At 40.3% G+C, this 14,257-nt stretch overlaps 1 protein-coding gene across 1 annotated transcript in view; it reads right to left on the bottom strand.

Annotated features, from left to right (window-relative positions):
* The window catches only part of si:dkey-91m11.5 (PH_BCR_vertebrate and RhoGAP_Bcr domain-containing protein), a 33,530-nt gene that overhangs the window by 6,504 nt on the left and 12,769 nt on the right, over window positions 1–14,257 (bottom strand). The window contains exons 2-15 of the mRNA XM_053870244.1: window positions 12,187–12,368; window positions 10,907–11,011; window positions 9,495–9,680; window positions 7,503–7,610; window positions 7,259–7,319; window positions 7,132–7,184; window positions 6,908–7,048; window positions 3,441–3,562; window positions 2,530–2,695; window positions 2,296–2,415; window positions 1,653–1,728; window positions 1,473–1,577; window positions 1,323–1,397; window positions 55–152 (exon numbers count right to left, since the gene is read on the bottom strand). Coding sequence (XP_053726219.1) covers window positions 55–152; window positions 1,323–1,397; window positions 1,473–1,577; window positions 1,653–1,728; window positions 2,296–2,415; window positions 2,530–2,695; window positions 3,441–3,562; window positions 6,908–7,048; window positions 7,132–7,184; window positions 7,259–7,319; window positions 7,503–7,610; window positions 9,495–9,680; window positions 10,907–11,011; window positions 12,187–12,368 — 1,598 coding nt within the window. The remainder of the gene's footprint in view (window positions 1–54; window positions 153–1,322; window positions 1,398–1,472; window positions 1,578–1,652; window positions 1,729–2,295; window positions 2,416–2,529; window positions 2,696–3,440; window positions 3,563–6,907; window positions 7,049–7,131; window positions 7,185–7,258; window positions 7,320–7,502; window positions 7,611–9,494; window positions 9,681–10,906; window positions 11,012–12,186; window positions 12,369–14,257) is intronic.

Here is a 14,257-nt window from a genome sequence, read left to right as displayed (position 1 = left end):
TGATCTTACTAAATCCTTATTTTGGAATGGGCAGGCTCATCCAGTCTGACTCACCTCATTCCAGTTTGGCTCAGTAGAGTCTCTGTACACACGTGTTTTGGCTTTGTTGACGAAGTATCCAAAAGAGTCCACCTCAAGAGAGCAGTAAAGGTCTGGTGGACAGAATGAGTGAAAGATGAGTCACAGGAGAATCAAAAATGGCACTGAAAGAATTCCATCTGAAAGCACAGAACCACTATTCATATGAGAGCTTCTGCAGGGGCTCCACCCAAACATGCACCAGATTCACATGTCCAAAGAAACTACTCTTTTGGCCAGAAAAATATAATCTGTTTCTGTGTCACCGATCTGTAATTCATCTGAGGTTAAGGTTGATACCATCTGATATTTTTCTGCACAATCCATCACGAGTGTTGACAATAATTTAACAATAATTTACATACATATTTTTCTTTTGTTCATCTACCAAGTCATATGCAGATGAGACGATACGTTAGAATAGTTGGTGAAGAGTCGACCAGCAAAATTCTCGAATTTCAGTGCAACATTTATTCATATTTAATTAAACAAAGCTCATTTTTGTCATCAAATTTGGAGCCACAGCTGGTTATTTAGGGGTAATGGTGCGTCCCAAAGCCAGGTCAGCAGAGAACCACTGCTGGACAGTGTATTGTTGAGTAAGAAATTGAGTTGGAAAAATGATTTTATTTCAGCTAGAAGGCTGGTTGTGGAGTGTTGTTTCACAGTTTTTAGCACAAGTCTCACTCAAAACTAAGCTGCGTGAGAGTGGGAAGACCAACCACACAGCTAAAAAAATGCCCACACATTTCTTCAACTGTGAAAAAAGATAAACAACAATAACCCAGGAGTTTGTTTGGAGGTCAAATTTACCATCTCATATATCACAGTCATGTCATTTTGAGTTCTTTAGATGAAATACAGTTGAACATGTTGTTTTTTTTTCTGTTTAAAATGCCGCTACACAGTCCAAAACACACTATAATTCTACAGTCACGCCATCACGTTAAGCCAAGTGACCTGTACAGTGATTGTTGTGGTCTAATATCTGATCGTCTGGTACAGTAAAAGTGGACCAGGCAGGTACTAGTTCATGAGGCCAAATATTAAAGCTGCGTGCACACTGTGTTCCAGACTAATCCTTCCTGTTCCCCAGCAGCTGTCCTCCCAGCTGACAGTTAAGAGAAAGCGGATAGGCAAATAGTGACAGAGAGGATGATGAGACTAAACATGCAGCCTCAAACACGATATTAAATGGACACATTTTAATCAAAAGCAAAAAAAAAAAAAAAAAAAACACTCACTCAAGCTCTGCTTGAGCCCTGATGCAGAGTGGACGATTACATTCAGGAAGCCATACAATCCCGGAGAGTCATCCACTGCAGGGAGAGCACAGTGTAATGAGAGGCACGTGTGACGGATCTCAAATGAAGACTAAGACGTGTGAAGCTTACCCTCATTGTTCATGGTAACAGGAATAGTATGCACAGTCTGGAGTTTCACGCATGAGTTGGTGAGCATTTGGAGCTCAAGAGAAGTAAGCGAGTGGCTTTTAAAACCTGCAAGACAAAGTTGAGGGCTAAGCACAGAAAAAAGACTTGAACCGATGAGTGAAGAAAACAAGGTCAAAGTACACTTCTTCTGTTGTTCACGGATGATCTCCCTCCACTCTGCACGCTCGTAGTCAGATGAAATCAGAAAGGTGAAACCCTGAAAAGAAAAGAAAAAAAAAAAAAAAATCACTAACTACTGCAATGCCATGATATGAACACTAGGGTGCAGCAGACACTCGAGAAAATATTTAGCTCAATTTAAATTCCATGTCGTCGACATCGTCACGTCATACAGCAAATGGTTTTATGATAATCTGCTTCATTATTAAATAAGTAATCTCCAATTAATAGTAGATTACTTAAGTATAGAATAGTGTGGATTGTTGTGCTTGTAGTATACATTAGATTAGATGTCCTTTATTTATGCCACAGTAATAAGAGTGTAGGAACAGTTGTAGTAATTGCAGAAGTAATAGTAGTAATAGTTCACAGTACTAGCAGTATCAGTTGTAGCAGTCATAGTAATAGTAAGTAATAGCAGTAGCAGCAGTTATGGAGGGAATAATATAAGTGGGAGTAGTTTAAGTTTTAACAATTGTAGTAGAAGTAGCCAAAGTGATAGCAGTACTTTGAGAAGTAGTGATAGCAGTAAACATGTTAAAAAAATACATTAAAATTGCAGGTAATTTTTTTTCTCTACAGATAAAGGCTTACGTTTCTTTACCTTTCCATTTCGGTTGGCCACTCTGAACGCCATGTTTGGTGACATGAGCAGCAGCAGAGACTCCTGCTCTGACAACTTCTTCCTCAGTCGCTCAATTGCCTTGGCTCCTTTGGTTGTTCTCTAAAAGCCACAAACGGTTAGGTACAACTGCTGCAGTTTGTTTTCAGAAAGGCTGTTTTGTAGGTGATAATATAAAGGCAACAGTTGACCAGTGTTTTCCGTCAGCATCCTCACCTTCTCTCTTTGGATTTCGTTCTTGATCTGTGATATTTTGATCTTCATGGCATCAATCTCCTCATCCTGGACCAGAGGGATGGGAGTGGACTCGCAGTCCTCTATGGTCTGGAAGGTCAGGTCAGCCAGTGGAATGTACCACTTGCAGTCATACTGTTGTCCTTTCCTATTTACAGAAATCAGACGAGCACATTTCTATTACTACACATTTATTGTTATTTTCATCGACTGAAGCCTGCCTTTATACTCCATTTTAATAACCACACCAGCGTTTTCATCATCATAATCATTGTTGAAATTATTTGAATCTAAATCCAAATTAGATTAAGACACATCATCACAATCCTCTCTGTGAGGCTGTGCAGCATTGAATCGTAGATTCATCTTTTTTTTTCACTAGTTTTCAACTTCTTCCTGCAGTAAAAATGTGAACTATGAATAATATTTTGAAATATAGCATCATCTTTCTTGATACAAAATAGGACAAATCTTTTTTCTAAAATCCCACAATATTGCAGCATGTTGTCCATGGTGCTTTTTTGTTCAGTTATTTAAATTTTTCTCTAATATTTTTCACATTAATATTGTGCTTTTCACATTATCGTCTTTTTGTCGTTTTAATGTTTGTGTTTTGTTTAAATGACTTACTCTTGTGTCTATAAACATCAATTTTATGTATTTATTACATTTATTTTACACTCACAAGCTCCTCTTCATCTATTTTTCTGTAATATATTTGACATCTACAGAGACTATTGTTTGCACCAGCAGTTGGTGATTGGAGAACTGTTGTTCATTTAGTTCCTAAATTCAAACCTAATAAAAAAAGTGCTACTGCTAGTTTCTGTTTCTAAGCACAAGGCGACGACAGCGTTTCTCTGTCCTCCAGCTGGACGCTGACCCCGACTCACCCTGCAGCTTGCTTTTTGAGTTTGGTACAGAGGAGCAGGTCAGTGAAGAGGAAGACGTGACGGAGTTTCCTGGAACCTTCAACCAGCTCCACCATGAATCTGTCCCTCAGAAGCTGTCGGTTCTGTCGAGGCAAACACAAAAACACACACATATATTTAAAACACTCAGATTTAATAGATCAAAATATAATGTAATCTAATCTATTTAACATAATGAATCTCCGAAAAGTGTTCTCCAGGCTTCACCAAAGTGACGTCTGAAATAAGAGAATATTTCCGTGCTGGAAGGAAGTATGGTCAAGATCATATTGTTGGACACTTGAAATAGAGTATTAAAGTAGGACGAGTGAAGGAGGGAAACATAAAACAAGTTATTCCCCATGATCCTCCTTTGCCAGTTTAAAGTATCAAATATACAACCGCAGCAGCTCAACAACAATGACGTGCATCACCAGCTATGAGGAAGAGTAAGGTGATAAGTGTGAGGGGTCAGAATCATGAAATAATAAAATGAGGAGTTGGTTTGCAGTTTATTAATATTTTATAATCTATTTTTATCCATAACAACATTCTATCAATGAACTACACATTTGTCTTTGCAACAATTGATGTGTCCTTTTTGGTTGAGTTTATTTCGTGGTGGCTTGAAGGATTATTGAATGGAACGTATCACCCTATAAACAGGTCTGACACTGTTTTATTTTCTTATTTATATTCCCAATTAAAACTTGTTAATAGGTGGCACCTTAACCACATTTTAGATGGATTTGAATATTCAAAATACTGCATGTACTCTTAACATGGTATTTCAAATTTGCTGCAAGTTTAGTTAAATATAGACTGATAGAATAGATTCAAAAATATATGACTTAAAGTCACACAACTTCAGAATACGTACACAATCAGTCATGTTCAAAGAAGCTGAATGTAAACATGTACTTCAATACAATCCCATTATAAGCCTTGAACGAAATACTTTTGTGAACAATTTTGAGTCTTTTCATAATGCTAATTGAGTTATATACATGGGTTTTAAATGTGTAAATAAATCATTAATTGTCACCCAGTGACACACAAACATATGAGAGACTCTGTGAGCGAATGCAGCAAGTAAAAAAGGAAGCCTGTGGGGTTCGCTGGTCACCCGCCATGTGACACCAGTTCAGCCCTGTCCTGGTTTCAAACATGATTACATCTGGTTAGTGCTGGTGAGCATGGCGGATCAATAATCCAATGGAAAACTCAATAACTGCTGCTCGATCTTGCTTTGGAATCTGTCGTCCAGTACACGCACAAGAGGTGCGATCAAACTGCTCTTTGTTTGGCCAGAATTACAAGGAACTGAGGAGGGAAACATCAGTAATGTAGCTTCGTGAAGGAGGGCTCTTCCTATGAACACACACGCTTCTTTAGCGGGAATACTCCTTTTGTTATTGGAATAAAACTTCCACAACAATATACAGCAGGATGTTTCCCTTTAATATCCCACCACCATGGGCCGGGTCACTTCCAAGAAAATAGGAAATTCTCAGGCACGGTCGATCAGAAGCCTGAAGTAGAGTCGGGGTCAGGAAGCCTGGCGGAGACGGGACACTCCCAGCAGTGAGGGCTGATAATTCCAGCTTCAGGCCAATCCTCAGAGACTGCACTGACACAGCGGCAGTGCAGGGTGGGAGGGAACGTGGAGGTGATGGACGGGTGTTCCTGATTTTGACACAGAAGCCCAGCTCTTCTTTGTCACGAGCTTCCACTGCTGCGCTTCCTCCGCAGCAGCAGACACAGATGAGTCAGCATGACTCCGACCTGTGCTGCAAACTTCCAGACACTTCATGTGCTGAGGCTTTACAGTAACAGCGCAGAGGATGATGTGGACCATGAGACAGACGTCACATGGACAACGGAACTATCATCAGAGTTTAAATGTGTTTTCATCCATTGTGTTTAGAATATCACAAAAGCAATCCATCGATTAGCAAGTGTGTCTCATCTTTTTACCGTGCACTATTATTTGTAGCTATAGCGGGAACTATAAAACTAACGCTTAAAAGTATCAAGATTATGTTTTAATATCATCGGTAATATGTTGTGATGTCGGGAGAAAGGCTCACACTGAGTTTCCCGATGAAATGATTCACACAGTGTTGCATACCTGGGAGGAAAAGAGGCCAAGGAAACAGAGAGTGGGAGTAAGTGCGATGGTGCCAGGCTGTTTTTGTCTTCGCAGCCTTCGAATCACCAGGCTTCTTTCGAGAATGAGATAAGGCTATGCGAAGTGCCTATTAAACACGCTATTCTCCACTCAGCCAAAACTCATTAATACTGAGTTTCATGATCATGTTTCTGCATGTCGATCGCCCACGGTAACGCGGTCGTCGAGCAGGTCCTCAGTGACGACTCACACAGCAGCTAAACTCAGACTCATTGGAGTGGATAATATGGGCAAACAGAGAAAGTCATGTAATACAAGATTCATTTTATCGAGTTATGTGACGAATAAATGCAACATGTGGAATGGAAAATGGAAAAATTTACTGGAACGTATATAATACAAACAAAAAGAAATCACAAACACAGTTTTGCATTTTGTGACAAATAAAATATATAGACAACAGGCACACATTTAAAGCAGACAGAAACTGGACTGGGATCAACCACTACGTGACTACTCTCACAAAACATGGATTTACTGCTGATATTTTTAACGCTTCCTCATTTATACTGTGCTGTTGGCCTCTTCTTCATGCCTCCTGTATTTCGATATAGCCACTGCTTGACATGCCTGCCACCTAAAGTTCTTTTGAGCTCATTTCACACAACATATTATGTGAAAAAAATTCTGTGTAGGGCAATGATATTGGGTAAGAAAATCTCTCATGGACGAAAATGAGTGGGTTGAGTACAAGTAAACAGTTTTGTGTTTTATTTCCTGATATGATACATTTTTTAAATTAAATTATTTATTTCTATCACAAAAGTAAGTAATTTTGTGGTGCATTATTATTATTATATTATATATTATTATTGGAATTCTGGGATTTCACCCAATAGTGTCCATATTTTCATTTATATAGATTATTTGTAAGTTATTTGTTGTATGCCATCAAATTCCCACCAACGCAAATGTTAATCCTTTGAATTCTAGGACAAAAAAAAGCAACAATCGATTTTATTTATTGTTTTATTTATGTTTCAAGTTAGATTTATGTACTTATGAATATGATTTATTTCTTAGAAAAAAAGCCAAATAAAAAAACAAAGTTGCATCTTTCAATATAACAATACATCACAATTATTTTATTTTATTTTATTTTATTTTTAGGTTTTTGTTCATGAATATACATTATTCCAAAGCACTTTCCTAGTTGTCGGGATCCTCACTGACCTTGGCAAGAAAGCTGATTGTGATTGTGATCCATCCATTTTCAACACTTTATCGCAGTAGATTGGGGAATGAACGGTGGACTGACCTCTCCCTTCTTGACCGTCATCGACTGCCTCCGGGGGGTGATCTCCTCATTTATACTGGACAAGAAATTCTGAGAGATGCGCAGTGCATCTTGTAACAGAGGATAGTCGGGGTGGCCAGATGGTGTGTGCTTTAGTAGGTCCTATACAGGAGCAAAATGAGATATTGAACCCAACCATGCAGGTACGATGACTCAGTGATGTGATGTCCAGTAGCCGGACTTACGTGAAGAACAAGAGTGCTGCGAGTCACTCTGTCCACTGGCTTGTAGAGCAGAGCTGTGGAAGAAGGACAGTTACCAGACCGGCCAAGCTGCAGATTAAGAAGCACACTGGTCATTCATTTCACTCACTTTCCAGAGAATTCTTAGCAGCCTGGTCTTTACACTCCTTTGTGCTTCTGACTTTGAGATTCTGGTGTGAAGACAAGACAAGAGGGAATAGTGAACGAGAACATCCTTGTTAAAGTGGAGCAGTTATGTCGGTCATCATGGCAGTGAAGACCTTCAGAGAGGAGAGTGGGCTGAAGCCGCCTCGTCATCGCTCGTCTGAAACCGGACCGAATCAAATCCAACCGCGCTCAGCAGGATTACATACCTCGGATATTTCGGCAAACTGTGCGTTTGCCTGGCAGCACTTGTCCGCCGTCTCCACGGCAACCTTGTAGTTGTCCACAAATGCCCGGTACACGCCGAGCTGGCTGGCCTGAAAGAAACAATCAGGATTTCTATTCCGATCTATCAGATTTGGTTTGACCCAGGACAGCCCGGCTTCAATTCCCACTGGTGACCAAATGAAACACCATGTAGTGAAGGAAGTTTGTCTAGTTGAACCAACTATATTTATCCAAGCGGCATCGCTGCAGTCCAGGGGTCTCCAACCTTTTAGCAACCGTGAGCTACTCCATGAGCACTGTGTGAAAGGGCTGCCATCGGTTCAGTAGACACTTTGGAAATCACGATAAATAATGGAGGATAACTGATATTCCGCTGAAATACTGAATTTTCACAATAATTACCAATGGTAATAAGACAAATTCCAATTTAATAAGATGGTTATTACATGAAAATGTAAATTATTTTTTTGTTTTTAACTAAAAAAGTTCCCCTCTGTCTGTGCAGTCCACATGTTGGTGACCCCTGCTGTAGACCAGTGATTCTTAATCATAGGGCCGGGGCCCATGGTTGGGCCACGAGCGCCCCCCTAGAGGGCCGCTAGAAGTTTTTTGTTTTACACCTCTAAGCCATGAGACACTCAGTTTTAATACACTTGCCACATATGGTGGCAGTAGTGTGTCATTGAATTGTCTTGACAGCTGCAAATTCGTGTTAGTTACCAACTATGGAGAAGTTCTTGAAAAGGAAAAATGATAAAGAAAGTGTTGGCGCCTCCAACAGTAAACACTGTTCACCCATTGCAGCAGTTTTTCAAACTAATTAGAACATTTTATGATGATACTTTTATTTACACATAACTTATCTTCTTTAGCGTTTATGAAAAAGAAAATATTTTAGGATTTTTAGACGTTCAGAATTTCATTCATTACGTTTTTCCAATTTTCTCAACAGTTCAAGCATCAAGGGTGTTTTTTTTTCTTCTTTTTTTCTTTAGTAAATTTGATTGACATGACTTGCACATGGGTCTGCTGCTGGTTGGACTTTTCGATGACAAATATCTTTGCGCTGATCACATGGTCATTTCACAGGGTTTTGTTTTTTTCACATGTCTGGTTATTCAACTGGTTAAAATCAGTGATTCTGAAATCAAAAATCAGTAATGTCACATACAGTAATGAATCAGTTCTACTCCTTCAATGGGCCTCGGACCCATTTGTTCTGGGAAAGGTGGGCCCCGGGATCAGAAGAACCCCTGCCGTAGACAACATAAATACGTCACTGAAGAAGGTATATAAACTCATTACAAATGTTTGGATCATCATTAGTGAACAAAACCTCAGTCATTGTAATCGTCTCCTCATCTACATGATTCAGTATTTGCTGCCTGACAAAACCCCACATGTGTCTAGTTTCCAGCGTTCGAAGCTCTTATTCAGCGACCGCCTATAGAGCGGTTGTTCCTTTTTACGGGCTGTCATGTGGCGAAGTCAGCTTTCATCAGGCTGGGATGTGACTCCAGGCAGTCTGCGCACACGTGCACTTACAACATAGGGGGTTGTGGGTCTTCAAAAAGGAGCCAAGTCTTTTGAGAAACTTTTCAACTTCACAGGTACAGTAATGTTAAAGGGTTTATATATATAAAGGTTTAGCCTTCAGAACCATTTATCTGAAGAGGATATCAATCAAAAAGAGGGGTTTCCTCGTCGCCCGGAGTAGGGCTTTGTTCGTTTTTTTATGTGGTGATGCGTAGAACATCACAGCAGATCCACAAAGGTTGTGAGTCTTATCAGCCTCGGTGTGCTCCTGTTTTCACCTCAGACTCAGCTTACATCACTAAAGTGGAAAAACAGGTTTATGATCCTCAAAAAAAAAAAAAAAGTAGCTGCAGAACGCGACGGATGGATTACACAACTAGCACCTAAACTACAGTGTTGGTGCATTGTTCACGTCGCTCACATGAGTCACATCCTACCAGTTTCTGGAAGAGGTCTCCCACACACTGCTGGTGGCTCCAGTTCTGGGCGCGAGGCAGCAGAGCGTCGTAGAAGTCTTTGTGGATCTCATGCAGCTCCGGGACTTTGAAGAAGATGGTCTCTATCTGCTGGATGGTCAACATAGGCTGTGACGTCGTGGCGGCCGCCCGGAGAGGCTTCATGGGCTTTAGAGGGAAAACAATAAATCATTGTTTTCATCATCAATAATGGTGGAATAAACATCAACAACTGACGTAGTTAAACATTACATTTTAATAATTTTTTGTTCCAGGTATAAAATATAATTTTTAAAAAATGTCTAAAATGTTGGACTCAATTACAAAGATTCATAATTTATGTAATGTAATTGCACTTTCTCTTTTCAACGTCCAGAGAAACATATCCAGAGCAGTTTCTGTGTACAAGCCTTAACTAAGCTTTGTTAAGAACAAAGAAGAATGCGTGGAAAGAAGCTTTAGCGCTGGAGAAACCAGCACAATGATTTCAATTCACCTTCCTGAAGCAGAATTAAAGTGTCACTGTAGTCAAGCTTTTGACAAAAGTTTCATTGTGGATGCTGCCCCTACAGGCAGGAAGTTAGAGAAAAATGTATTTATATATTACTGTACGGTATATACTGGTTACTTTGGCATCATTAATAGTAGAAAAGTATCATCTTATCTCGTAAAAAATCTGACCCAAATTCAGGGCAACTCAATGAATGAAAGACAAAAAATAGTTGCTTGTAAGATCACAACTGCGCACAATACTTCATGAGGGACATGAGTGGCCCTTTAAAAACCCTTTTTGGGCCCCATTAACATAATGCCCTAAGTGATTAAAAATATCATTAACTTTTTCAATTTATTTTCTATTTAAGATTTTTAAGATTTAGATTTTTTTCCCATAAATTCTATATTCTATATAGTATATTTTTCTATTACAGCGGTGCATCATGAATGAGATTTATGTAGAATTCACAATCGAAAATGAAACCCGATATGTGATGTCCATTACACTTTTTCATCTAACATTCTGTCATTCTTCTTTCTCAAAATTCTATCTGCTCGTGACACATTCTTCAAAAACAGTTGCGAGTTCTTCAAATTTAGTTGTCAAAGGTTTTTCTCCATACTTTCCACACTAAAGTTGATAGTTCAGAATACTGCGGCCGCCCAACAAGAGCCCCTGGTTCTGATAAGACCCCGTAACAAATATGTGTGTATGTCAGAGGTTCACATGTTCAAGTCGCCATTCTGTCCAGTGACTCCCCCGTCTTTTTCCTCTGTATGGCTCGTGTTATGACCCTATTAAAGGACCTTTTCTAAATGTAATACTTGATAAATGTATGTCCATGAATGGAGCATTTTGAGAACACCCGCACGTATGCATGTGTGTGTAATGCTCATACTATCAATAGCGCCTCCAGGTGGCTGAGGTAGGTCTCTTCACTGGCCAGAATTCCAGACAGCACCCACTTCCTCATCTCCAGACCCTTCTCCTGGTCCAGCTCCACCTGTCACAGGCACGAGAGACCCGGTTTTAAAAGATAGGCAGAACAGAAAAGTGGACACCAACAAGACACTGAATCAACCCACACACATCCAGAGACACAAATCACTGGGATGGCAGATTTGATTAAACTCTGTTGGGGTGTCAGATTCCGAGGGGCCAGAGAGGCTCAACGTGCCAAATGAAGACAAATGTGTTCTAGTGAGGAGGGGGGACAAGTTGCTCTTTTGCTCAGGTCAAAGACATCAGTCATCTTGAAGCTTCATAGAGAAAAAAACTACACTAAGATGTGAGGCTTTGCAGCAAGTCCAATCACTGCGCAGCTCCTCCATCAGAGTCTAAACTTTGAAGAGCGGCACGTGCTCACATCAGAAGAGAAGAAAACCACAGATAGCAGAGGAACAGAGCGAGGAAGGTGGGTTGGGCCTGCTGTTAACATCTGTGCACCCACATGTGTTTGCTGAACGGTCTTTCTCTGCTCCACCCAGTTTTACACTTAAGTTAGTGCTTGGCACCAAACAGGCCTTTTTTTATCACTGTGACGTTTCGGCAGCCGGAATGTTCCGGTTGCTTAAAGATTGTTGTCAATGATTACCTCTTTCCAGAGGCCTCACAATGGTGATTCATATGCTCTGACGTTCTGACTGTTTGCTCAACACATCAGGTGAGACTGCATTATAAAGTTCAAAGCAATAAATATGAATAAAAGTTTGTATTGATCGATTTTATTGATGATTTAAGGAGTACACATCCAGCTGTTCGATCCAGGGAATCAAATAGAATTTGTTTGTTCCAACATATGACCTCTTTTTTTCGTTGTTTCATAAGATATTTTATGATCTTTCACATAATTCAAGTATTATTTATTCATGTCATAATACATTATTTAACATAACTTTGAAATTATAGATTTGCCATGTAATAAAATATAAACCTACATTTTGCAAGATTATTAATTACTATTTATTTATTATCTTCAAAATAATAGTATAAAAATAATAATACATATTTTCGCTGTAATCAAAAACATATTATTATTATTACTGTAATGAATTCATTGAAATGTATAAGTCAAAAGTCCCAGCCCAAATCTGAATCCATTGAAACTCATGGGTTTGATCTTGTATCTCATACTGAAAGAGTCTTTCAACAGCTTTTTCATAACTGTGTACACATTACCGATAATGTAGACTCTAGCGATCCGGAGGACTGGGTGTCCCGGCTGCTGCGGCTCTTGGAGCGGAGGCGGGGCGAAGAGGAGGGAGAGCCGGAGAAGGACAGCGCATCGTGTCTGGGCTGGTGCTCCTCGGACTGATCCAGGTCAAAACTGTACGCCGAAGGATTCTCACTGTACGAAACCTCTGGAGGGAAAAAAATCTTGGTTAGTGAAATCACTAAGTTTGCATCTGCAGCAGTACAATTATTGCTATAACAGATGTGTGTGATACATGCAAATCGGCCTAGGAAAGCTGGGCATTAGAATCCTGGGTCATTGTATCAGTGCGTGGTTCATTTCAAACTCTCAGGGCCATTTTATGACAAAGTGACGAGCTGGATCAGGCCCGGGAGCCGACAGTTTGACACGCAAAAGATCCTTCGTCAAAAACAATTTCAATTTTTTTGTCAGATTTAAACCTCTGTGAACTTGTGACCTGCAGAAGTCTACCACAGCCAGAGCAGTGCCAGGGAAGTCCTGGTAAACAAAAAAAAAACTCGGCTCACCATCCTTCCTGCTGTAGTCCAGCACTGTATTTAACAAGAAAGAAAAACAAACAGCAAACTCCACTACAACGAGGGAGAAGCACATGTTTCACATCATGTTAAGGGTACGCCAGAAAAACAAGTGTAGCAGGCATAAAGTATATGTTGTGCCTAGTGATTTTAGGATGCACAGACTTAGAAGGCTGTAATTACAGCCCTGCGTCTATGACTCACCAGGACTTATCATCATTAACAAAGTCACGGATGTGACGGGCGACAAATGCCGAGCAGCGAACGTCAGAGTGTAAAAAAAAAACAAGATATATGTGAAGACAGATGTGTGAAGAAGAGTGAAGGAAAACGACAGGAAATAGAGGATTCCGGAAGCGAGGAGGAGATAAAGCAGAGTCACGCTGGCTGCTGCAAGACACACTCGCTGACAGGATCCACACAGGCCGTGACAAAGGGCTTAAACGGCAACCCGGAGGCGAGATTGACTGACAGAGGAAGAGGCTGCAGGTCAGGCAGCGCAGGGGAAGTCCGTGTGAAAGGCCACTCTGTGTTCCTCTCTGATTATACACCGGCGTCCACACTGGATGAATAACACATCCTCCCTCGGACGCGCTTGTGAGCCAAATCCATTCCACAGCTTCAAAACACACTGTAGCATGAGAACCAAAGCAACTTTTGGTCTTCAATGGAGCTAAACTTTTTTTCTTGAAAAGGGGTGAGCAGCACAGCGAGTCACAAATATCTGAGCGTTGGTGCTGTAGTGACCACCAGGACCTCTGCTGAGGAAGGATCCTGGCAGGTCGCTCCGGAAAGCTCAGCAATCCATCTGCTTCATGGAGGAAGCAGGCTTTCTGCCGCAAGGTCAGCGTTTCACAAGTATTATTGGGTTTACCGTTCAGAAACGATGACTAAGATTTATCTTAAACTCCTGAAAAAGCTGCAAAAGAAGGTAAATAAGACACTGTTTGCTAACCTTAACACAGTGCAAGTCAGACATTGCAGTTTCGTTGCTGTTTTAACAAAAAAAATGTTAGGTTGCATTGAAAAGGGTCTAACAAATAAGTCTCAAAATACCTGTAAAATCGTAATAAAATCAAAAATGTGATTTCATAAAACAGAAAATGTCCACCCCCAACATTAAGTATGTCAACGCTCATCACACTTTTAGTCAAACTTATTCAATATGAATTCAGACTGACTATTTGGCTTAACTCTAAGAACCTTGCGGGTCAGGAAGAGCTGCCGAAGCCACCTTAGTGCTACTCCGGCTGACACTGCTAAATCAGCTGCTCAAACCCTGCAATAGAGCTGTAATAAATACATGCTAATGACATTACATAAGCTCGCTTGGCACAACAGCTGCCGGGCACAGACATGTGGATCAGAGAAAGCTGATTTTGCTTTAGACTGTTCCTGAAATCTGCGGTTCAAACTGTTTGAATGCCATTTATAAAATAATCTTGCTTGAGTTGTCTTTAATATGAATCAATATACACCAGGTTTGCCAGTGAACCAGGATGCGTATGAGGCTGAAGAT

This window comes from Synchiropus splendidus, chromosome 7, assembly GCF_027744825.2.
Source record: "Synchiropus splendidus isolate RoL2022-P1 chromosome 7, RoL_Sspl_1.0, whole genome shotgun sequence".
NCBI classification, from domain to species: domain Eukaryota; kingdom Metazoa; phylum Chordata; class Actinopteri; order Syngnathiformes; family Callionymidae; genus Synchiropus; species Synchiropus splendidus.
The sequence above is the reverse complement of the archived record's forward strand: the minus strand, read 5'-3'. Positions and strand labels throughout refer to the sequence as shown.